Source organism: Balearica regulorum, chromosome 2 (genome assembly GCF_011004875.1).
Source record: "Balearica regulorum gibbericeps isolate bBalReg1 chromosome 2, bBalReg1.pri, whole genome shotgun sequence".
NCBI classification, from domain to species: Eukaryota; Metazoa; Chordata; class Aves; order Gruiformes; family Gruidae; genus Balearica; species Balearica regulorum.
This window is the reverse complement of record NC_046185.1, coordinates 118,060,675-118,087,440: the sequence shown is the minus strand read 5'-3', so window position 1 is coordinate 118,087,440 and position 26,766 is coordinate 118,060,675. Positions and strand designations below refer to the sequence as shown.

Below are 26,766 nucleotides of genomic sequence, written 5' to 3'. Positions count from 1 at the left end.
GGATTAGCTACTTCATCACCTTCCCAGGGATGGAGGTGAAGCTGACCAGCCAGTAGATCCCTGGGTCCTCCTTTCTGAAGATCAGAGCAATGTTTGCTTTCCTCCAGTTCTAGCTCTCCTAATCATCGTGATCATTCAAAGACTATTGAGAGTAGCCTCACATGACATCTACCAGCTCCCTCAGTGTCCTGGTTTTACCCCAGCTGGCAGCTGAGCACCACGCAGCCGCTCATTCACTCCCTCCCCATCGGGATGGGGGAGGGAATTGGTAAAGTTAAAGTGAGAAAACTCGTGGGTTGAGATAAAGACAGTTTAACAGGTAAAGCAAAAGCCACGCATGCAAGGAAAGCAAGGAATTCATTCACCACTTCCCATGGGCAGGCAAGTGTTCAGCCATCTCCAGGAAAGCAGGGCTCTGTCACGTGTTAACAGTTACTTGGGAAGACAAACGCCATTGCTCCGAACGCCGCCGCCACCCCCGCCCCGTTCCCCCAAGCTCCTTATAAACTGAGCATGACGTCATATAGTATGGAATATCCCCTTGGTCAGTTTGGGTCACCTGTCCTGTCTGTGTCTCCTCCCAACTTCTTGTCCACCCCCAGCCATCCTGCTGGCAGGGCAGTGCAAGAAGCAGAAAAGGCCTTGGCCCCATGTAAACACTCCTCAACAATAAGTCCACAGAACAAAAACCACCTCTATATTATCAATGCTGTCTCCAGCACAAATCCAAAACATATCCCCACACTAGCTACTATGAAGAAAATCAATCCTCTCAGCTGAAACCAGGACACTCAGCATTCATGGGTGCATCCCACTGGGATCCATCAATTTATGTATGGCCAGTTTGTCAGTATGCCCTGATCTGCTCCTCTTCCACCAAGGATACATATTCCTTGCTCCACACTTTTCCCCTCGTCTCTAGGGCCTGGGATTCCTGAAGGCCAATATTGCTAGTAAAGACTGAAAAGAAGGCTGCCTTTTCCATGTCCTGCATCACCAGGGCCCCTGCCCTGTTCAGCAGGGGCCCCACATTTCCCATAGTCTTCCTTTTGCCATGTATGTACTTAGAGAAGCCCATCTTGTTGTCTTTGACATTCCTTGCCAGATTCAATTCATTGGGCTTTAACTTTCCTGACTGCATCTCTGCATACTCAGACAGTGTCTCTGTATGCCTCCTTTTTGTGTTTGAGTTTTGGCAGGAGCTCCTTGCTCATCCATGCAGGCCTCCTGGTGTTTTTGCCTGACTTCCTGCTCGTTAGAACCCACTGCTCTTGAGGTTGGAAGTGGTGATCCTTGAATATTAACCAGCTTTCTTGGGCCCCTCTTCCCTCCAGGATCTTATCCCATGGGACTTTACCAAGCAGATGCTCTAACAGGCCTGAGTCTGCTCTCCTGAAGACCAGTAATATGATCTTGCCTTCTGCCCTGCCTCCTTCTCTCATGGTCACTGCAGCCAAGGCTGCCTTTGATCTTCACATCCCCAATGAGCCCCTCCTTGTTGTATGAGGTATAACAGAGCACCTCTCCTCATCAGCTCCTCTGTCACTTGGGTGAGGAAGTTGTCATTGATGCTCTCCAGGAACCTCCTGGATTGCTGATGCCCTGCTGCGTAGTCCCTCCAGCAGATACCAGAGTGGGTGAAGTCCCCCTGTGAGGGCTGCAACCTGTGAATATGAGGCTACTTCTAGCTTTTTGTAGAAGGCCTCATCTGCTCGTTCCTCCTGGTCAGGAGGCCTATAGCAGACATCCACTACAATGTCACCCATATTGTTCTGCTCTTTAACCCTTACCCTTAAGCTCTCAGTTGGCTCATCCATCCCCAGGCAGAGCTCCAGGCATTCCAGCTGCTCTCCTACATAAAGAGCAACTCTCCCTTCCTTGTCTTCCTGTCCTATCTTACCTAAAGAGCCAGTATCCCTTCATTGCAACACTCCATTTACATGAGCCATCCCATCATGTCTCCACAATCCCAACAAATTCACAGCCCTACAACTGCCTGCAGATGTCTCATTCCTTGTGTTTACTTCCCATGCTGCTTGTATTGCATGCACATGCACTTCACAGAGGCTCCCCACCATGCTGATTTCCCAGAAAGGGTTTTGGTGTTTCCCCCTAACAGTGCTTTATAGGCACATCCCTGTTTACATCCAAATGCTGGAGGTGACCCTGTTTAAGTCCCCTTTGCTGATTTTGTGTTCCCTTTCAGGTACATCATTCCAGGCCCTTTGCTCCTCAACCCTGTTTATCGCTCCCTCACAGTGCTGCTGGTAACTCTCTCCCTCCCCTGTCACCCCTACTTCAAAGCCCTCCTTATCAAGTCACCCATCCTGCGGGCAAAGGTACTTCTGCCCACCTTACTGAGGTGGATCCCATCTCTCCCAAGCAGTTCTTTGCATTCACAGAACTACAAGCCTAGTTCTACTGTGTAAGCCAACCTAACAAATGCTTCCCCTTTTCTCTTCCACACCACTTTTGCTATGTGATATACATAGTAGCAGCCAACTCAAAACACTGTCCTACAACCCTGATACGCACTCTCAATGGATTCATTTAACAGATTTTACTGTTAATAAGAACCCTGCAAATCCCTGAACAACCAACCATCATCACTCCAAGATTTGAACTTCTAGAATTAGCTTTTCAGCTGAAAAACCTAATCGCTTTAAATATTCCACTAGCTCATAGAATGTCTCAAGGTGGAAGGGACCCATGAGAATCGAGTCCAACTCCTCGCAAGATTACCTAAAAGTAAACCATATGACTAAAAGCATCATCCAGATGCTCCTTGAACTCTGAATGATGCTCCTAGCTATTCCAATTAAAACACTTACTGACAGAGGGTAAAGTCAGGGCTTGCTTAAGTACTGCCTTAGGAAATGTCACCATAACTTAACAGACAGGGCAAATGTTCCTGTTGCTTCTGGTATTCCCATCCAGTAAACTAAAGACAACTGATGATGAAATTAAATTGAGTATTAGCTCTCTGTGGTACTCCCTACTCACAATCCTCTTGAAAATGATTTAAGGCAAGACACTACCTGATAAGGGGACTGAACTAGAAACCAGATACATCAAGTGACGAGGATTAAAATTACCCTTTTTCTAGAGGACTTAATCCATCTCATTACGCAAACATATGTACCAGTACATCTCAGTGCTGCAAACTGCAACACAAATGACCAGAACTATTTTGATTGCTATTTTAAGCTGGCTTCAGTATGAAAGATGTCATCTCTCAAAACTACCCCAAGATTTTTTTTTTTTAACATACATATATATATATATATGTGGTTTGTACTAACAGCTAATGGAGATTTTTTTAGGAAGAAGTCTTAATCTAGGCAGCAAATGTACTGTCTTTCTGTCTGAAGTATTAACACAGAAGTGAAGCTGGCCAATTGTTTTTTTCCATATTTATTTAGAAAAAGGGTATACCAATGCTTTCATTTTTCAACATCAGGAAAAGCTGGACACTGAAGAACAGCCCAACTTCTTTGCAAAAGAAATCTTTCTATTAAAAGATTTTCAAGGAAAAATGAAACAATTACAGTCGCTTCAGACACTGTCACTTAGATGGCAAGCTCTTCTCAGAGGAGAGATAGCAAACACTTTCTTCCTTCAGCTTGCCACCTTGTGCAGCTCCCCAGCACACTGAGCTGACCTTCAAGCTTCGTGTTTGGTCAGGGAGGCTGGATCCTGGCACTGAAGAAAAAGTATATTCTACAGAGTTTAGTTTATAAAACTTCAAAGTTTTTTAAACAGTGAAAAGCATCTTGCTGATCCAGCATACCGCTGCAATTGTACTGTTTTCTCTTGAAGAGAGAGGCACAAAAAAGTGGTAAAAAATAAAGTAAGCCTGACTGAGGAAACGGCTGAACTATGAGATCACTTGTTTGTAAGAAACTACAAATCACCTAAAGAACTTCCATTATTCTCATTAGTAGAAGAGCCAAGTAATATTTAAAGCATATTTAGACAGACTGGATACTGCAAGATGAAGCACTTAGCAACTCTATTCACATGGAAAGCTGAAAACGATGCTTTGTCATCATGACGTATCAAATTAGATATGATCTGCTCTCACAGATTTTAGGGCCCCAGTACACAGTTAAACACTTCCAGGTACGAAATACATCACCACAAGTTCACACTACGAGAACTATTTCAAATTGAGGAAAAAGGATATCCTACCAAGAAAACACACACGTAAAATATACAAATTCTGTAACCTAGTAAAGCAGGTAATAAGTTAAAACAGCTCACAAAAACCAAGGAAAATCTACCAACACATATTTTAACCTGTGTCCTCTTAAGTGCACACTAAAGTAGTACACTGCTTAGAGAAGCACACAAGCCAAGATTATTCGTACCAAAACACAGTAGTATATGGAAAAAAAAATGGTGAATGCAATTTTTTTAAATTGCTGGGTTTTTTTCATACAGACTGTACTGCAGTACTGTGTCTTCTAATTACAGTGCTGTCTATCGAGAGATTTTTGGGTCAAAGTCCACAAAGAAAAGAAAAAACAAAACTAAATCTAGGAACGGTGATCCTATAGCATTAGAGTCTGGGAAGGGGTGGGAGTGTACAAAGCCATTGATATGGTCCAAAACAAATGATAAATGGTTTTATTTGAGTTCAGAATACTAGCCGACTAAACTTAGGACACCAGTGTCATTTCCAGAGGTAAGGGGTTTTATCACATGGCAATGACTGCACTCAGATTATTTTACCCAGCAGTCAGTGCCCTCTGGAGAAGGAGAACCGAATTTTCACGCAAATCAACCACAGGCTATGAGGAAAAAAACTCACGTGAAATATTTATCTAGTTGATTTCTGATAAGTGTACACACACAATTGTGAAACACACAAACTCCAAAGGTAACTACAGAGGTAGCTGCACTTGTGTTTATGTTTCAAACATAATACTGTTCTGGGAAGATATGTATAGCTACTGTGAGAACTATTACAGTGTCCTCTGTTGTGCAACACTTTTTGTTTAGGGATTGACATTTTAACATTTATTATGACTTTTTGAGGGTGTCTCTGCATACCTCATGCAAATATCATCCAATTAACTTGACATTATCAATCAAGTTTAAACAGGAACGCAAAATTAGTCTTGTATTTTAAGCTATTACTTCCTTAAGTTTGTCTCCCAAAAGTTCTGTTGGCTTGATTTTACTGGGGGGAGGTGGGGGATGGAGAGGGGAAACACACAGAGAAAAAAACCCCAAAACAAAACCAAAACCAAACACACACCAAGAAAAGCAGACTCTAAAGGGGAAGTAATGACAGACTATAGCTATGAGTATGTGAGTTGGACAAAACTGGACTAACTAATAAGGTATCCAACCTAATTTTTGACATGTATTTATTTTGGATGTACCCACATGTATCAAAACATGAAATACAATTCCAGTTTTACACTTGCACCACAAGCTGCATTCACTATAGTTATGCCAGCAACATATGTATACCAACCTTGATTCAAGTATGTAAGAGTTTCATCGTATAATTTTACTGCTGGAGATGTTGCAGCACACATAACATACTGGAAGGGTGGATGTTTGGTCTCATTTTCTTGTGGAAGGCTGGAATCTTCCTGTTTGAAAATAGGCAGTGCCAAAACATCACTGAAAAGAAAAAAGAAATAACTTCATGAAACTGTTGGTCCTGTTTTGCCTGAAGTGAAAGAAAAAAAAATATGTTGTGACGTAAAAAACCACAGTGGAATTGTGTCACACTCAGTTTACTAGTAAAACCAATGTGAGCAGTATCCAAAACATTTTTCACTGAAATTTTAGGCTAGGATACATAACAATGCTCTGGGAACTAAGCAGACAATAAAGCTGTGCTGATCCTCAGTTCTTGTCTCCACTGAAAATATTCAGTTTACTCTTAACTTTTCACCTGTTGACATAGGCAAGCTTGCATAATACACGTGCAGTGGAGAACAGTGCATTTACTTTCTTCTTCAAAATAATGTATTCCCCAAAGTTAGTTAGTTACATGGTGAAAATCTTTCTCCCCATTTAGTATCAGTATATTGAACCTATTCGTTCTGTTGACACTGAAGATTTTTCAATCTTAACTTTTTTAGATTTTAGCACACTGAAGAGGACAAAATTGATTATGAAGCAGATTCACAAAGCTATAGAAAGTATATGCCAAGATCCATTTCACTTATAGACATAAGACCACCAGAAAAAAAACTTTGGAACTCCAAAGTTTCTGAAGAGTAAAGAGCAATCCATGCTGTCCACAGGTTGGTAAGAGAGTTTCCCCACCACCAGCAAACATATCTTCTGCTTGCTACAGAATTAAATGTTCTGTATTAGCAATAGATATGTTTTCCTTGTATACAGTAATCCTTCATCTGTTCAAAAATGAAGCACTGAATTTTTGTTCATTATGAAATTCGTATCTGCAAATCCATGAAACTAACTTTCAAAGAAAGCTTCTAAACTGAAGCAAGATTTCTCACATCACCTCACCTGCTTATTCAGCTTTTAATCTAAATGTATCTTGTTTATTTCTCTTGCATTGATCACAACCATAGATTTAACATATTTAATGAAATAATTATAATGTCTTATCTGTATTGCACTATTCTTTATACTTTGTATACTAAAAATTTTGAAGTAAAATTATTTTTTGCTGTTCCTCATTTCTGTGAGATCCTGCTTTAAATAAAAAGAATTCTGTAACTCCTCTTGAATTCCTGCTCATATCTGGAGAATCAAAAAGTATTAGTATCATAACCAATTTTAAAAGTGAAATTACAGCCAATATTTTTGTGTCACAGGTTATAGTATAAACTTGGTCTACGTAAGTATTAGGCATGGAGACTGCAGCTAGGGCATCCCAACTTTTCTTTCAGAGCATGTCCCACATCATACAGTAAGGTAAAGGCCAGCCACATCATATTCCACTCCTCTGGCTACCTGGAAGAAGTTACACTGACCTGAAAGAGGAAATACTTATGAACGGTGAAAAATTCCAAGACATTTGTCTCCATCTTGTAGAGACTTCACAGTCCCTCCCAAAAATAACAACTAGCATTTTAAAAAGATCAAAATAAAGACACCCAGACAGGTTCCCTTCCACTTGGAAGAAACCACAGGAGATGCTATGAACAAGCATGAAGGCAGGACACTGTCCAAAAAAGCAGCACAAACCTGCTGAACCAAACCTTAGCTACTTTTGATGCCAGCTCCCCAAACTGGAGCCCAGAGGAGGCTGTCTATATTCCTTAACTAGTTACAAAGGAAGACAATGTGAAATACCCACTTAAGAGAAGCAGACACTCTTAGAACAGTTTACTCATATAGCCAAAAGGAGCACCATATCCAGAGGCAGGACAGTAAATTTCATAGATTGGTGGACTGCTACTTGAGGATGACTCAGAAGAAACAACTAGATGCTTCATGCCTTGATGACAGCCAAAAGGGCAGCATAAGCAGAAGGCAGCCAGCCCAACACAAGAGGGAGCACTGAAACAAGCAGAGAGAAGCATCATCCCAAGACAGGTCTTCTGCTCGTCACACACTTTGACATGCAAAACACTAGTTAGTGTTTTTATGAAGAGGAAGTTTAAAATGGAAAGAACCCAGAAACAATAACAATGTTTAAAATATACACATCAGAGTCGAAGTGCAACAAAGAAGGCATGCAAAATATCTTGCCAAATAAATAACCTGTAATTCTCGACTAAGTTCTGCAGCACTTGCTTTCACATAACAGGCGAGATTAAAGAGAAGTCTTTTGTGTATTTATGAAAAATTTTTTTCAAGCCTTCATTTTCCACCCACAATTTAAAGATAAAAAAGCATCTGGTCTAGCTTAAGAATGCGAGCCATGGTTAATGAACTAGTTAAATTAACAGACAAGGCATCGGAAGCCAACAAATACAAATGGAAGACAAATTTAGCCAGCTTTAAACTTGCTTTTGCTAATACTTACAAAGTGGTAATGACTAACTGCCACTGCGGAAGAAAAAAGAAAAGACATCCAACTCCTCAACCCTACAATTTAATTGTAAAGAGAGCATAATGTGCATTCTTAAATGCCACCATTCCAAAAAAAATGTTCCAGCAAATGTAAGAATCTTCATTTATTTTCCCCAGATAAAGCCATACATTTTTCTTATAAAAGGAAGTCTTCTGGGTACTAGTACATTCCAAATGAAAAGAGAGGTCAATGCAACTTAAAACTCATTCCTAGGCTGTCTTTAAATAAATACCATTTAAATAACATTTTGATTTGTTCACCCATAAAGAATGAAATATCAGTGTTTTCACATTTAAACATACACTTGTTTCCATCTAAGAACAGATAAAAGCTGCAGGCAACTAAAAAGAGTCAATAAGGTACGAATAAAGTATTTCAAATTAAGATTTTAAAGTGTCAGTGATAAAGAAATGTTAACTGATTTAGAACCAATTATTAATTCCTCTTTTAAAAAAAGTGATGTATCTTTTCTGACTTTCAACGAGGAAGCTGCTATGAAGTGACTGGTCTATCCTTCAGTCACTGTTGTACAGCCAACAGAATGAGCAGTTTTATTTGATAGCCCTGAGCCTACGGTTCAGCAAGGCAAAAGGTCTTCTGGGCAGTACTGACCTAAAGAATTTGTGCCATGTGAGCTGCTCCCTCCCTACCCTTCCCCTCTACAAAATATTCTTCTGGGCTATGTTGGGATCTCTGTCAGTTCATAACGCAGTCCAACACACAGTTACACAACTGAGGGTGGTAAAAGGTGATAAAAATCTTACTGTAGAGAAAACCCCATCCTACCAAACGTAACTTGAGGGCAGGTATAATGAGTTAAACCCCGTTTCCTCCTGATGCTTGGCACTAACAAGGATACAGGAATCAGGGAAGAAATTGCTAATGTCTATGTTTACCTAGGAAATCATTAGGAACATGCAGCTTTGAGAAACACGAGAACACAAAGAGCATTCCTCCCAGTTCTTGGAGGCCAAACTCCCCTGTTGTTTATCCTTACATTAGTTCAGGTAGGGACCATCTAAATTTCACAGTGACAAGCACTTTCTACAAAATATAATTCATTGTTCACACAGCACAGCTGAAGAACAGATGCCAGGTGTACTCACAATTCAAAGTAGAAAACCAGCAGGAAACAGAAATTCAGTATTTTAAATATCCTCTTTACTTACACTAAGAAGATTATCCTGTAAGTGATAAACTGCATATAACGTACGCTATTATGTATATCATGTTCCTAAAAACTACAGAGATCCTAAATGACAGTCTTTACCACCTCTGATTTTATACTGATTTGTAAGACCTAAAAAAAAAAGATATTGTAAGACCTAACAAAAAAAACACGCAGGACAGCAAGTCAGCCTTCTCAGTTCTCGCTTTTCTTCCTCAGACCCCAGATACAATTTCTGCATTTCTAATGAGCCAATGGCCTGGCAATGCAAATTAGCTGCCCCCCATTAAATCATTAGTAGCCTCCTTCAGCACCCTTTAGTCATTTTCCTATTCACCTGGTGAAATTTGATTTGTGCTGGCCCAATGCAGATCAGCGACAGGTGCTTTCACTGCCAGCTTTGCTCAGGTTATTAAACATGGCCAAGAACCTCTCTCCTAAACTGAAGCACCCACTGGCAGAATTGCCAGGCTACAGGAGAAAAGAGCTTTAAGAGACTGATTCTGTTCCTTTTCTGCCACTGGTAACTTTTGATCTTGTGAAGTAGAAGACTAATTTACTTCACTTATCTCATCTAAATGAATTTTGGACTATTACAAGCAAGCTAAGGTATAAATGAATAGCAATGTTTTGAAGCAGAAGTAGCATCTTTTGTTAGACTTCTTGATACCATGTGAAAAAAGCAGATCTATCAAGGTTTACTCGCCCAATGGAAGGAACTCTGAGACTGACTTTTGAAACTATTAGCTTCAGTAAGAAAAGTCTTATCTCAGTCCCTCACAATTTGTTATCTAAAGCATTCAACTGAAAGTATTCTTTCTTCCTAGAGGGAGGAGAAAATTTTCCCAGAAAAACAAACAGAAACAGTCTTCATTACGCACCAAAAGCAGGCAGTAAACACATCTCCAACACCCAATCTTAGGTAGCTATGCTACAGAAGTGCATAAATGAAACTTCACCGTACAAAAGTAGGAAGGCTTAGAAGAGGAAGTAAGGTGCATGTTAACACTTGAACCAAAGCTTCCAGTGGATGGATCATGTGCGATAAGCTATCCTATGTTATGTAGTCTACATGAACATAGTACAAGACGACGAAGAGAATTCTAAGTTATCTTTCTCCCACGCTTGTGAAACGTGTTTGTCAGCCACAAAATCACTTTCCTTCCAAATTTAAAACCCTCTTTCCAACACTTTTTCTGAACATTTAAAAAAAAATCCAAACCTGCCTAATAATAACAGGGTCACAAAATAAATGAAGAACCTCCTGTCCTTACAAGAACAGGAACTAGTATGTCATCAAAATTCAAAGTGACATTCCATCAATCATCTGCCTTATCTGTCTTCTGGATTGTATACTTTTGGGTGTGAGTACTAAAGAATCCAAGAACATGCAGGTCTTTTGAAACTTTAAAGCATGGTTTACAAGGACAAATACCTTGAGAAAAATGTTTCTCAAGCAGTTTTTGAATTAGAGTTCTGATCTCAAAGTCACAGAGGTCTGAACAAGCCATCAGAAAACATAAGGGAATGGGAGAGCTGATACTCCCTAACACTTTCCCTGTGTCCACAAAAGCAAGTTTGGAGACCCCTGGAAGTAGTGGCTGGGAAACAGCTTTCTCTGAAGCAGCTGTCAAGTGGTGCCACGTGAATGAGAAAACAGGTGCAAATGTAATGCTGTTCCTGGGAATCCTACAACCCATCATAGGGAAACTCAGCTCATTGAAGGTCTTGGCTTATGAGGAGCCTGGCTCAAAATGCAAAGAAAACAACCAAACAACAAAAATCCCACCACCAAAACCTGTGTCTTCCTAAGCTCTTGAAGGTACCAAGGGAAAGCTGTAGGAATAGTATTTGTTCGCGATTACAAGTCCCCGGTCCTCCATCCACTCCTCTGACACAGGGATGTCAGGCAGCTGCTCTAATTTCCAGCAGCAATAGTACAGATTGCTCCTAAGCAGGAGTAACACTTAAAGTGTAAATGAGGGTAAACTTGCTGCCCTGCTCTCAATCCTGCATGTCCATCCACCAAGAGAGGTGACAGGGGAACACAGAAGACAGTTATGCTACCTAAAAAGTTGTCGTCTTAAGAATTAAACTGGTCTCCTGGACCTTTTGAAACGTATTCACACACTCAACTGGGAAGAAGAGAAAAAAAAGAAAAAACCCAAACAAAAACAAATGTCAGTGATCTAGAACATGAGGTTTATCTTTCAGCATGTTTTATCTGTGGTAACAAAGTGAGGAGGTTTAGGTTTGTGGATTTTCTTTCTCCTCAAATGTCTATTTCCTGACAGTAATTTATATATTTGTGTGCCTGCATAAAGAACCAAGCACCAATTCTAATCAGTATATAAAATTTTATTTTACAAAGTCTAGATGTCAAATTATTTTTTCTACAGTGCAATACATAAAAATAGAACAGACCACTGCAACAGAAACTTTTAATGTATTCTGCAGAAAATACTGTATGCATCTTAAAAAAAAAAACACCACGAAACACTAAAGAAAAAAATTCAGGACACCCTAAGTAAGCACTCCTCTTAAAAAAACCCCAACATAACCAGTAGCGGAGTCTCAAAAGACTGGGAGGCATTAGGGGAAGTATAAATGGTCATTTTGTCTGTCAGAAAGTAATAGCAGCAACAAGGAAAACAGGGCCTGAATGAGATCGCTCCATTTTTTCACTTTTGCACAGCAACTATAAAGTTAAGACAGTAACTGCCATGACTGGATCATGTTCATCAGAAGTAGGGGGGGGAAAAAAAAAAAGGCACGTCAGGGACCCGAAAATTTTTAGAAGACAACACCCTCCCTCTCTTTTCCACCTGAAAACAAAGCTGTAAGTTGTAAGACAATGGTCCCCAAATCCTAACAGATCAGCCTAAACTTGATACACAAAGTTCCCACACCATCCAAGGCTCTCCACAGCACAGTGAGGAGACAAGACTGACTGCAGCAAGTTTCTGTTCTTTTCAACCAAGGCAGCAGCCAACTCCATTCCCCAAAGACCCTCCAAGAGTTTGGGAGATGCAGCAGAGTCAAACTGACTTGGTCTCCAAAAATGGAGGATTGTCTGGATATATTTTTATACAGTCTTTTGTATAGACTTTCCCATTTCAGAATCAGTCATCTTTTTCAATTTAGCTTGATAAACTTCAGGTTTTAATCCAGAAATATATACCAAAATAGCTACTCCTGAAATAATAAAGTTCCGCAATGACAAGCTTCAACCTTAGCCCTACAAATACCATTGGAATTGCAAGCATTTAAATAAATCCATATACCACGCTTTCAAATTACACATAAAAATTCAGTCATTAAGGTACTTGTCCTTATATTAACGCTCATTTATCTTCATTTAAATGAACTCATTAATCAAATAATTAATTATATGAAAAATAGAATTCTGCTAGAGAAATGGCAGGCAAATCCTGAAACTTAACTTTTCAATGAAATAGCCTCCATTTTTAACAGTTCATAGCAATGATCAATGGTCCCCATAATTACACAATTCTAGCTGTGTTACAATGGCTATTGTGATGGATTTGCAAGAAATCGCTATGAGAGTCTTAAATCTATACAATGGTGTCATTACCAGCTGAAGCTAACAGCAATACTCAAAACTCAGTATCACTAAAGGTACCAGGTTTTTATACAGGTTTCTGAGTGTGTGTGTTATTTGGCACATCTGACAATAACTATCAACTGAATAGAATTTTGTGTTTATATGCAGTTTCTTATTGCATGAGAAGACATTAGAACAGCAATCAGAAAAATTTGGTTTCAAGATTTTAAGGAAGTTTTGAGAACTATTTAAAACCACCTCAATCTGCAGAGAATTTTGTCCAGTTAGCTCCCTTTAAAAAACCTACAGTTACTGGTCAATGGACATGAACAGTTTTCTTACTAAGAATAAACAGAGGAGTAATGCCATATATTCTACTTCAGGACACTAACTGATCATCAAGTTGAGGAAGCATCAACTACATTATATACAATCCTAATAGGTAAAAGGGTTATGTGTAGGTCTTCCTAACAAAATGCAGAGGCATCTTGCTTGGGGAGCTCTCTCAGCGTTCTCCTCTAGACAATATTTCTTTTTCTTCTATCATTTTTTTTGGTAAGGAAATGACAAATTCTTCTACTGGCACACAGAACAGTGACAGAGTAATATCTTCACTCTTGATGCTATGCCACTTCTCTTAGTTTTCCCTATCTCTTAATAGGCCACGATTTCCCTAAAGTAGAAATCAAATCAATACATAAAATAAGTAACATACTTGCTAAAATCACTCTGAATCCAGCAAACATTAAATGCAACTAGGTGATCCCTTTAACTATGTGTTCAGAGTTTAAAGTTAGAAATAATATTAGTGTGCGTTCCAAAAAATACTTGCACCTCATCATAAACATAAAGCATGCAACAAAATTTAAAACTAATCTATGGCTTAGCTTGTGCAATATTACTTTTTAAGAGCTGTTTTTAACTGCTACAACTCTTTTTGTGGGAATTCAAAATATCCAGATATGCGGGTATATGGAACTAAAAAACTACTTGGGTTTGCTGCCCACCATAAAAGGATGATACAAGCAGAAAAAACAATCTATGCCATAACAGTAAAGATTAAAATTCTTAAAGTTTCAAGAAACTAAACAGTGTATATTACTGGGAGTAGAAATTAAGTCTACATAAAGAAAGGGAAATCTTTAAAAAGCCATTCCAGTCAAAACTCAAGACTTCTAATCCTAAGAAACCCTAGAAAGAACTGGATCACGATAGAGGTGGGTGAACGGTTCTTGAACCAGAGCACATGAATTATCCGTGGCAGTTTGCACAAGGAAAAGATAACCAGAAACCAAATGCTGAGAAGCCATCCAGGCAACTGCCATAGAGCTGCCCACAAAAACTGGCACACCACTTTGTGGGATGAATGTTCGCTTGACAAAGACAGAAATGGGACAGAAGTGGAATAAAATCCAGACGAGCTGAATATAAAATCAGGAGTATTCTCATGAAGAGATGAATCACCTTGTATTCTGAACTGGCAAGTTCTCAAAGTTATTTTTAATTTAAAAAAAAAGAAATCAAACCCCACACAAAGCAAAAACCCCATCAAATACACATGCCAGCATAAACCTGCTGAGCTCACAATCCCAAGTATCAGCAAAAGGGTCCTCTTTTCTTTTTAGCTGAAACCCTTATTTATAACTTCAAACAAAGACACTGCAATTCCAATGCTCCATCTGGGAAGTACTGCCTTAAAACATATATAATAACTGAAACTTGTGGTGGCCTCCAAGTTTCAGGTAACCCTGAGTGAGAACACGTCTTCTATACACGCTAAGCCATCAAAACTATCAAATGCTGCTGTTTTACTGCTCCAAACTCTGAAAATACTAATTAATCCTGTTGAAAGCCTTAGACTAAAATGTCTCCCAGTGTCTCTAAAGCAGTTTTCCTTCTTCACGCTAATAAGTCACTCAGGAATCCACACGTTCTGCCCATAACTGAGACAAAATGTACTTATTTGAAACAAGTACAGTTTTATCTTAACTTTGAAAAAGCACACCCAAACGCTCTTTAAACACTTTTACTGTAAAACCTGGAAAACAATCAAAAGGTAAAGAAACTGCCAAGCTGATTAAGGACAGAAAGAAGGAAAAAAAAAAGAAAAAAAAAGTCACTAAGGACACATACTATACAGAAATATGAAAGAATAAACAGATTGATTAAAGTACAACCATACTAATACCCTATTAACTACCGCAACGTTTACTTGCTTGAGAAAGAACCTTTTTTAAGTGTTAGAGAAAACAGCTATTGCTTATTATTAACCAGAGTTATATTTGCCGAGTCGAAGATGACCATCTTCTGAAACACGGGGTCCAGTTACATAGCCAAGGGACAGAAAAAAAATCATTTTTACGGTAGAGATTATACACGTAGGGCAAAAGCATCCCAGCCTAAGCAGCAGCCCGCCCTTTCGAGAAGCCATCCGCGGGCAGGAGGGGAGGGCAGGGCAGGTTGGGAGACCCGCCGGGGCAGCCCCTTCACGCCATGCGGGGCACACGGCAGCCGGTACCGGGGAAGAGGCGGCGGCAGCGATCAGGAGACAGCGGGCCGGCCTCCGCCACGTGCCCGCTCCTCGGGAAGGAACTCCAGCGGGATTAAAAAGGAGAGGAAAGGAAAGGAAAGGAAGGAGGGGAAGGGGGCGGGGGGGGGAGGCAGCCCCAGCTCATTCCCGCGCTCCCTGCCAGGGGCACGGGCAGGGTAAGGCGGCCCGAGGAGGCCGGTAAGGGACGAGGCACCCACCGCTCCCCTTCCGCCCAGGGCGATGACTTACCTCATGCTGTAGGCACCGGCTCCCAGTTCCTGCCCGATGCCGGAGAGGCTGGCGTCGAAGTCGTGCACCAGCCCAGACTCGATCACCTCATCCATCTTCAGCACCCACGCCATCTTCCGCCGCCCCCCGCTCTCCCGCGCCGCCGCGGGAGGAGCCGGACGGGGAGGAGCCGCTCAGCCCCGGAGCCGCCGCTGCTCCGCCGGGAGGCGGCGTCTCGGCGAGCGGCGCCAGGAGAGTGAGGGGCTGAAAGAAGCGGGGGGGGGGGGGGGGAGGAGGCGCGTGCAGGGCGGAGGGGGGGGGGGAAGGGAGAGTCCGCGTTCAGCCCCGGGGGGGCCCTTTCCCCGCGGCGCGACCAGGGCGCGGGGTCGCTCTCAGCATCCTGCGCTCGCCCGGCCGCCGCGGGGGACTGGGGACCGGGCGGCCGCCGCCTCCTCCTCCTCCGCGCCCTTCCCCGCCGCCTCCGACCGGACGCTGCCCAGGGCCGCCGCTGCTTCTGCCACTGTCCGAGCTCCGACCCAGCCCAGCGGCGCCTCCCGCCGCATCATTCACAGAGGGGAGGCTGCGGCGGCGGCGGCAGCAGCAACGCGGGCGCCCGCCCGCCGCCAGCTACAGCCCCGCCAGAGACCCGCCTCGCGCGGCTGTAACGGCCGCCCGTGAGGGGCTCCCCGCCTCCCCTCCCCTCCCCTCCCCCCCGGTGCCGCTGCGGCAGCCGCGCGCCGCTCCGGCGTGCCCCCTCTCGCGCGCAGCACCGCCGCTCACGCCAACATGGCGACTACTTCCACCTCCGACTGGCTGCCGGGGTAGGGACTTCTCGCGTTTAGAGCCGCCGATTGGCTGGCCGCCGCCGAAGAGCCCAATCAGAGGAAGGTAGGGAAGGGTGAGGGAGAAGCTCAGCCAATGAGTGGGCACTTCCTTACGCCAGGTGACGTCACCGGGTGACAGGTCCCCGGAGCCCCGCCCTAGGGCCGGAGGGCCCGTCGTGCACTGCTGCGGCACGGTTCCTTCCTCCCCCCGCCTGCACCTCCCCGGAAGCGGGAGGGCTGAGCGGAAACGGAAGGGCGAGGGGCCAACAGGAAGTGGCGGCAGACCGAGCACTGCGCCCGGCGGGCTCGCAGGGTTGTGATGCCGTTAGTTCTCCGGGCAGCGGCTCTTCCGCCCCGGGCTGGGCCCCGTCAGGGCCTGGTTTCTTCTCCCGCCGCCGGGCCTGTAACTGCTGGGCCGGGGCGGTTGCCCCAGCGCTGCCCGCCTCCTCGAGCACAGTCACGGCAACCGGAGCTTGGATAACGAGCCGTGGGCTTTGTCACAACCTCCCGGGCACACGTCCGAGGGAGAGAGGGGGTGCTGTTCCCGGCCTGCCCCAGCCAGAAAACGACACCTGGCAGCTCCTCAGGCACTACGGGGGTCGGCATAATGGCTGACACAAGAGGTAGCGCCCAGCCTTGTCCTTTTCGTAAGCCCTGGGCCCACTTCAGTCTCAAGCTCACATAAAGCAATTTTCTTTTACATCACAGTAAGTCAACTTACTATTATCAGAAGAGAGAAAAGGTAGTAGAAAGGAAAGTTGCTCACAGTATCTACCTTATCCTGACCTACGTTTTCCAAAGAACACCGAGAAGCCTGCCCTAAAGAACCCAAATCCCATTGCCATCTGAAAGACCAATTAACATTCTTCATTAAAAGAAAAATGCAAGACAGAAAAATAAGATTTTATGTCTAGTATACCACATAATGTACACTATAGATAATGCTGCTTAATGTGAGAAATGAAATCTCAACACCTCTGCATCCTGGACTCAAAGTCTCCAGCTTGTTAAAGCAAAAGTGTTAACAAAGGTGAAGGTTGACATGGCACCTGCAGGCAGGACTAAGTCAGAAATGACTGGAGCTCGGAGGAACATGCTGAGGTCAGAGCCCTTTTATCACCTGATTGCTGGAAGGAAGCTGCTGTAAATGGACATACAACAAGCAGCTATAGCTCCTGTCAACTTCAGGCTAAACTGTAGCCACCTGTGGTAAGGTGAAAAGTGTACTACCTATGAAGAATTTTCTTTGCTTAGTATTCAATTCCTCTGTTTCTTTCTGGCCTTTGACTTGTTTCTTGGCCCATTTTATAGCAACTTAAGCCCATTTTGTAGGTTTTGAGATGCATTAAGTCTGCCTTTAACTCCCAAACGAGTTAAATCCAAGTGTATTCAAGTAGAATCAAATTTATGTTTCTGGAATACAAATTTGTATTTTGTAAAAATTACTAAGGTAGCTTGATTTTATGTTATTGATAAAATTGATCAGTTTATATTCTCCAAGGACTGGATCCAAGAGGCAGCTAAGCTTTTAATAAATAATTCGTACTGATTATAATGGCCTGGTAGTTGGAGAAGCCTAAGAGAGGTGTAAGGAAGAACTGCCAGTGGTTTAGATTATAGTCCTGTCCCCTCTGGTCATAAAATACTTAGTGCATTGAGGAGATGCTCATAGGGTAAGTAATCCATGACTTCATGTAAATAAGGGTTCTCAAAAAACTTCAAATACTAATCATTCAGAGGATTGTTAAATAATTTTATGTGAAGTTTCATTAAAATTATAGGCCTAGTGAGCAAACTACAGAAAAGCGTTGAGACTGTAAAATTTATTTCCATCATACAGTTACATGCTTTAAGTACAATTGCACAAATTTTTGAAAAGATACAGGTCAGAAAGGCCTGAACTTCAGTAATGATTAACAAAATACTAGCTGTTCAAAATGTACACACAACCTCCTCAAAGCTAAAGAGAGGCAGACGAACCATGATTTAAGATTTTTAAAGGCAATTTGTAAGTCAAGATTTGACTGCTAGCTTCTCCCGAAAATGGTACTGGTATTTTTGCTGCTGTAATTGATGTAAGAGTTCTCTACCTGTCTCTGGACAGATGAACAATTCATCTGCATATAACAGGAAGCTTAAAAAAAAGGAAAATTTATGAAGAGGGCGTGGGCTTACGGACAAGTCACTAGCATAGAGGCACTAGCTACTAAGTTACAGCTTTTAGTGAGACGAATTGAAATTACCACAGACAAAATACCTCTTTTAAGCCTAACAACAATTCCCTGAATTCACCAATTTATTATTGTGATGGAAATATTCATCTTTGGAAGTGCTAGCAAATAACAACCCAAATGATGGCATTAATTAATTTTAGTGGCTGTTACGGGATGTTTATGGTCCAGTTAATAAATTAGCAGGCATTATTCAGTATACAACAGTGGTCGCTACAAAGGTAGCATAAACTCCTATCATTGTAGAATTAGAGAGTTTTAATTGAGAACTCTTACCCTAAGTGGACATTTGTAGACCTAAAGTGGTCTTTATACAAATAAGGTAGCATAAGTAGCACTAAAAAACATTTTTGTAAGTGATAAAAAAAAAAGAAAGTGATGGTTTGTGGAAAACTAAAAGTAGCGCACTTTCTACTTACAACAGAGATAAGTTAAGACGGGATCCAAAACCAGAGAAGCCAGATACAGTTTGATTTATGCATACATAGCAAAACTGGTTTATCTGCTTACTATGCTTACATTAACATAGCTACATAGCAGTTACGAGATCATAAATTGATGATTTTTATACTGGGAATTGTTTTCTTCTGACATAAATTCCAACCTCTGCTGTGGGTATCTTGACTGAATACAGTAAGACCCATCCTCCTGCAGTTCAGTCTTTAAAAGTTGGGTAAAGCTTGTCCGTGATAAGCAAACTGACTGTTAGCTTTTCTGAAGATATTAGCTTTAGCTATTTTAGGACACAAAATGTCTTTTAAATTACAGATATTACAGTGCATATCTTTTTCTTTAGCATTATTTATATCCCTGGCTAATTTACAACAAGTTTTCTGTAGAGGTTTGTGGTGTGTGTTTGTTTTTTGTTGTTTTTAAAGTACAGGCCTGTGATGTGTTTGCTTTCTTTGGGACTTGATCAGTCCCATTCTCAGATCATCTGCTGAGGATCAGCAGTACACATAAACACCGCTTTCCAGCCAAATCTAGCCAACTCCAATATATGGAGTTATAGCATGAGTGCAAATCATCTCAAGTACTCAAATCTCTAGTTTTTGTGATTATGATGCAGCGTTCTCATGTTTTGCCAAAAGAGTTTAAAAATATCTTTAGGCAGGTGGTGATTACAAACAGAAACCTTGAAAACAGATTTTTTTCCTCTTTTATTTTTCAGTTTTTAAAATAGTCTTGTGATTTTTTTTTAATGCCTATAGTTGACATTCTGCATATTGTACTATGAATGGTAGCTACTCCCATAGCTTTTTTATTTTTCATCCTGATTTTTCTGTTAGTATTCCCATAATTTAACTTTCAGGATGATTTGTTGCTAAACTTATATATTGGACTTAGGGTGAGTAGTGTCAAGTTCAAGCTATTTTAAAAACTAAGCAAATAAAGAATACCAATTTCTATTGCAAAAGTAAAGTTGTTCATATTCTTCATGAGCAACAGTCTTGACTGGAAAAAAACCTGTCACACTTTTGATGCTGTCTGTATTCTACAGAGAACTAGAGTGGGTTTAACCAAATAGGAACCACTGAAAATCCACGTACTATGCACACATGGTACATCTTTTATACTCTTTTCCTAATAAAATTCCTATTCTGCAACATAGACAATATAAGCCCCGTGCGGAGTCCCACAAGTTAGGCACATGAGCCTGTTTTGAGGATGAGATTGCGGAATTTGTGCCTAAACTGTAAATATTTGAGTTTCAGTAAGGCTGAGAGCAGAGGCTACAGGAGAGAGAAGACTCTCTACACTTTACAGAACAATAAGAGTTTCCTCCTGGCTCTCCCCCAAGCTTTGCCTACATGAAAAGCATTCAAAACTTTCTACCTGCCCGGTGGAATTGTCTAAAACAGGAGTTAAGCATTTTGAGATCTCAAATTGCTTCTCTAACCCTCTGACCTGGCCAAATCCCCAAGCCTAACTTATCAGAGGTGACATTCCCTGTGGCCCTGCCATTCCATTTCTGCATATCCCTGTCACCAGACCCACCAGCTGGAATTGGTACAACAGAGCAAGTCTGTGCACTGGGAGCCTGATTTTGCAAATATAACTGCATAAATGTGTTCTAAGTACAGGTTTACTGGGATGTGGGAGAAGGGATCCTGGGACACTCCTTTCTCCATCTGCTCTTCACTAACGCTGGTTGGCATCCTCCCCTGAAGTCGATTGCTGTTTCTATGTAAGCCTTACTGATGTCCAGATGCAGGACTGAAGTGTGGTGCTTGGCCAAGGGTGAAGCACTGAGGGCAGAGCCAAGCAACTTGGTGGTTAGGACCAGACTGAAGCCTACTACCTGAACTGGTTTGAATCCTTTCTGCTTATGGCAATCAGCCTGAGGGGCCAATATCATTAGCTCCTCCTGTACACAATCCTTCATTTATGGAAGTGTCTCCCCTACGTTGTATTTCAATACCAAAATACAGATGCTTGCTCCCATGCAAACCTAAAGGTAGGTGCTCAAAAGTGTGTGGGAAGAGCAACTTCAGAGAGAGTCTTGGGTAAGACTAGGGAAACAGAAGCAAATACAGGGAAGCAATGAAGGAAGACAAGGCCAAGGTGAAAACAGGCCCTCTGAGAGCACGGCCCTGAGAAAAGCTGGGAGGGGACACACGTCCTCTAGGCTGAACAAGGGGGGACCGGAGGTGCGAGTGGACATCCTCACTTTCCCTTGCTGTTTGGTCCTTTTGCACTGGGAACTGTGCATGTCACTTGTAAACAGGATTGCATCAAGGAACTCCAGCACCCATTCTTCTTTTCTGGTTTGCTGCTTGAGTCAATAGAAACAGCGCCGTGTTTGCTACGTACTTGGCATTAGCCAATCTAAATTTCAAGTCATCCTGACCTTTATATTGAAATGGATTAATTTTCTAAAACTCTGTTGCAGTTTCATTAGGTTCACACTTCGGAACTCACATATGGCCTCAATTCCTTTGCTTTTTTTTTTAACCTAAAACCTCACACGTTTCTAATAAAACCATGCTACTCAATGATTCTACAAGAGCAGAAGTAATGTTGTGATACAGTACTAGGTGTGACATTACCAACATACAAAAAGCCATAGCAAGGTAGATGATTAAACACTATCCTGTTTACATACATTGTATTTAGCCGAAAAGTAATAAGCTAAAGCTTAATACAGAGAGCGAACCACATTATAAATTGAAACTCAATTAACATCAAGATTATCTGGAATCTATGAGCTTAGCTCTTGTCAAAGCATAATCATTTTTAATTATAAGAAAAATTTGAATACTGTACACAAATAATATTTTAGTCATGAAGAGGTAAAGTAGGTTCATAGCTCATAGGAATGTGCTGATGCAATAAACTGTATATTGCATCAGAATTTCATTGTAAAGCAGTGTGCCTGGACTGATAAGGACAAGCAGCGCATAGACCTGATCCTGCAGGTCGGCTGAGCTTCAGCAGATAATCAAAGTAGATGTGAAACATCAAGGTATTTATAAGTCTGTATTACTTCATATAAACAGAACTTTATCCACAGACTGTAAATGTAATTTGAAAAAAAGAAAAAATTAACACATCTGTGAATATCGTATTGAGCAGCAAAACATTCCTATCACTGTTACTAGCACACATGTATGGTGGCATGGTTTGTGAAAGTTGTGGAGCTACAGTAAAGTAAATATGTTGGCTGTACTGCTCAAGCTTTTCTCAAACGGTCTACAGTCATCTGCTGTATTTGAAAGCTTGAACTTGTGAATTAGCAAAGGCACTGCAGTCTGCGTTCTTGTGTGTTATAGCATTATAATTATTATTTAAAATCACCCCCGTTCTTTTCTTACCGCAGGTAGCTGGTGTTACTGGTGGGATATTGGTGATGGTGATAATGTTCAGGCTGGCTGTGCCAGAAAAGCATTTTCGGATGAGATGAAGCGTTGTGCTCAGCTAACAGATGGTCACTGCAGCGATGGGAGAGAGGAAAGAGAAAACAAATACATACATTCAGATTAAAGTTGCAGTTGGGTTCCTCTCACACCTTTACATTTAGCTGCTGCCAGCGAGTTTGCCGGTGCTACTCTCTCCATAAGAGGCAGGTAGCTGAAGTCTTGGCTGGTCCCCACTCTCCTGCTCCCCAAATTGCTGTGCTGTAGGCTGCTGCCCAGCTGCAAGGCTTTATTACCAGCTGATGTGACATCAAGTGCAGCTCAGACCTCACCAGCATCCCCATTGATCTCCACTCCACACTGTCAGTGTGTCACCAAGCAGAACTCTGTGTTACGGAGCCAGGAGAATGAGTAATTTCATAGCATTTCTGCCTCAGAGAGGCAAACAGCTCCCTCTTCACACAGTCCACTCGGAGCACTTGGACACTGTAACCTGCACAGGCACGACTGACTGAAGAGGAAAAAGAAAAAGGTGGAACATACAATGACCTCTTTAAGGCAAGCAAGATGCCTTCTCAGTCGTGTTTAGACTGTATCCCTTTTGCCTGTTCATTCTGTACACGTTCAAGCAGCAGGCTACTACAGAGTGCAACTTTATAGTTACCTTCTTACCATTAAAAAAGATGTAAAAATAAACAATGAAAACACTGTCAAACTGCAGGAAAAATATTTACTTCAACGCCCACCTACACGTATATTAAGGAAAAATCATATTCGGATGCAAACCAGCTGCTTCGTGCACTCATGTCTCAGTGCCGTTTGCTTGCCTGGGTTTGCAGTCAGGATTGTAGTATCTACTTTAAAACACACCAAATAGTACCGGTCGATCCTGCTAGGACCTTGACAGTCAGAAATAAAAGGGGGCACACATCCAAAACCTCATCTGAAAATAGTTACCTGCAGAGGGCACCCATTCTGCTTGAAATAGGAAGGACTACTGACAAATAGTAATAGTTTGCTGGGTTTTGGTGGGTTTTTTTTTTTTAAATACCACCTGCACACAAGCTTGTTCCCTGCAGTTCATGCTATAAAAATATACTTTTAGAAGGTATTGCAATATTGTGACAACACTGAGGCTATGAAAATCAGAATAAAAAAGAGTGAGGTTCTGGAAAACAAACATGAATTATTTCTTATTAGAATGATAGTAACAGGCAGCAGTCAAAAAAATATAATCAAATAAACAACATTGTTGGTTGGGTTTTTTTTCTAGTGTGAGGCAATTCTTTAAATTACCATTCTTATTCAACATCAAACACCACAAGTAAAAAGCAAAGGCCAGAATAATAAGAGGAACTGTAAATATGGAAGAGAAAGAAACACCCAAGAGATGCTGTCCAGAAAAATGGACAAGAATTAGGACTACTGGCTTAATAATTCTAAGAGATTATTCTCTTCCAAGAGGCACCAGGGTACCTCAGGGAGGGCTGTCATAGCACAGACCTGCTTGCATACAGGAATCGATCTTTGCTCCAGCAAGGATGAGAGCTGGAGGAGCCTTTTCAAGGTTAATTTTTCCACTTAGATCTCTATATGTAACTACATACTTTTAATAAGCACCCTCCTAGCAGATATAAAGGGCTGCATGAGTCTCAGAGATCACTGCTGCATTTTTTTTTAATAATTAAATTAATTTGATTTCAGTGACTGTAGGAAAAGAGTGTGTATCCGGCTCTCCAGTTTGCTCCATCTACTGGCAAGTTGTAAAATAAAATCACTCTGTCTCCAGCCCTAGATTTAGGCAAAGGTGTCAAATGTGTACAGCGCATTGTATTGGGAAGCTCCCCTTCCCTTTGCACTGATTATTCTTAAGAAAAGGACTAGACATTCCCCAAGCCACTTTCACAACCTTCCCTCGGGGCTGACACGAGCTTCCCACATAGAGGGTAGGCATTTGGTTTGTTCTGTGACTTGTATTTCTATTAAATGGAAAGAGTAAAACCACAGATTCCCCTTTATTTGAAGGGCTTTCAGTCTCTAGCACAGAACAGTTCCCACCTCGATCCCGCAGGGCTCGTGGCTTTAAATTATCAGGCACTTTCTGGCACTAAAGTAGCCTGTTGCTTTTGACAGATGCTGGTTTGTCAAAATACAGGTGGCAACACTGCGGTTTTGATCGGTCTTTTATTGTGAAGTCCAGCAGAGAACTTGTGAGCAAAAGCAATTGAGATTCCCGGACTAATCAGTAGCCTATTCATTTTTTTTTATATATATATATACACACACACCTACCTATATGTATACTAAAAAACTGCACTAAAAAACTGCATTTTTCATCTTCAGCACAGTAGACTTTGTTACTAACCCTTTTGGAATTAATTTTGATATTTTCAAATTACACAAACACATGAGAAGTCTTAGATTTGTTCTTATGTCAAGACAGACAACTTAAAAATAACCACCCCATGGAGCTCAGGGAAGCGGTTGCAGATTAGGCTACTGGCCTGGGTTTACCCTGTATGTTTTGAGTGTGGATAGTGTGAGAGAGGTTAGATACTAGGTACTTTAATTCTCTGATTTCAGTCCTCTCTGTCATTCACTTGCCCAGCTGTTAACAAAGCTTTGACTCCACCGACTACAGTAGTAGGGCATAACAAAACACAGGAGCATCACAGCAAATGTGCCCATTCAGTCTCTTACCTTCATTTGATTTTTCAAGTATTATGTTTATGCAGACTAAAAATAACTGAGTCATTGGTTATATCCAAAAAGCTACTGCCTTGAGGAGATGGGGTGTTCATTAGTAGAGGGGGGTGAAGTGATGGCGGCTATTCTGATGTCAGTTTCTAGGTACTTGCTTCTTATAAAAGACTGAAGTTCAAGGCCTATGTTATAGATACCCGCCACGATACGCAAACTATTTCAAAATTGAGAGAGTGTGGCCACAAAAGCTGCTCCTACAGCCCATCGTATCCCACTGCAACCACTGTTCCTGACGGCGCGGGGAAACAAAGCAGAACCACATCTTGTGGACTTCTATGCAAAAGCACTGTGGAAGAAGAAAATTTGCCTCTCTTTTTTCCTCCCTCCCAGGGTTGACAAGATGCTCGACTTAGCACTCATAGAAGCCTTGAGTTCCTTGTATAGAAAGTACTAGACAGAACATGTAGGAAATATGTTATTATTCCAACTGAAATTAAACACTACAAAAAATAAATAAATCAGTATTTCTTTTCTTTCTTCTCTTTACAGTCTTGTGTTTTGACTGATCTTTCTTGCAAACAGTATATGGGTAAACTTCAAGTACAGCATTGCTTAGTTTTTTAAATCAGGATAAACTTCCCAGGTTATATTTAATTCTGGTATTTTGCCTGGTGTAGCACTGTATATTCCCCACGCCCACACCTGCTGCCCTTGACTAACCTCTAGACATAAAGGTATGTGGTTACACGGTCTTGCAAGTTTGGGGACAAATAAGGTGAGTTTTTTACCTTGTACTGTTTATTGTTAAGGGGCTATTTTTGTTTCTTGCTTTATGATCTGCCCAGTAAGTACTAAAACAGATCTCAGCAAAGGAGCATTGTATACACAAACAACAAGACATTATTTATTTAAAACATCTCTTGCTTCCAGGCTTGTGTATGGCATGCAAAGTCCAACCTGAAATTTAAGGTGGGGAGGCTAATGTTTTGCTAATGGGTGGATCTGCACTGAAGTTAAGTACTTTAGCATGTGGTGCCTGAAAACTTTAGTTGTTGGATTTTTCCATGAGCAGCATCCAAAATGATGAGGTCTCCTAAGGCACCATTCAATTTGCTAATCTTTCTTTATAGTGATCAGACTCCTCACTTTATCTTCTGATTACCCTTCTGAGAACTACAGCAAATGACATTAAATATTGCTATTATAACTGGTTATATACACAGAAACTCATCTTCACTCTGTTTTTAACAAGTAAAAATATTCTACAGACAGGACTACATAAAAAAAACTCAATCAGCTACCATGTAAGGCACTGTAAATTCAATATATATTCTGAAAAAAATTATTTAAAGGAAGTTTTTGCTGTCCAGTGATGATTTTTAGTTGTGCTTAAAATGCTAGGTCAGTTTAAAATCAGAAAACAAGCTTATATGTATGCAGGAGCAATCCCTACATATTTCACCCCCAAAATGAGTATAGAGGAGAAAGTAGTGCTATTTTGATATGTCCTGTTTGGTCTTTGGGCTCTTTTTGGTTGTGTAACAGTTGCTGCCAAATGCAGGGTAACTTTGGAATGAGGACACCTGTCAAACCAGACATCGGTGAACGTGTTCACCTAAATCACTACATAATAGTGAGGTATTCAC

At 41.4% G+C, this 26,766-nt stretch overlaps 1 protein-coding gene across 1 annotated transcript in view; it reads right to left on the bottom strand.

Moving 5' to 3' along the window:
* The window catches only part of UBP1 (upstream binding protein 1), a 41,209-nt gene extending 25,245 nt beyond the window's left edge, over positions 1-15,964 (bottom strand). Inside the window, 2 exon segments of the mRNA XM_075745543.1 lie at positions 5,486-5,637; positions 15,527-15,964. Coding sequence (XP_075601658.1) covers positions 5,486-5,637; positions 15,527-15,639 — 265 coding nt within the window. The 5' untranslated portion in view covers positions 15,640-15,964.
* Between the last annotated feature and the right edge of the window lie 10,802 nt (positions 15,965-26,766).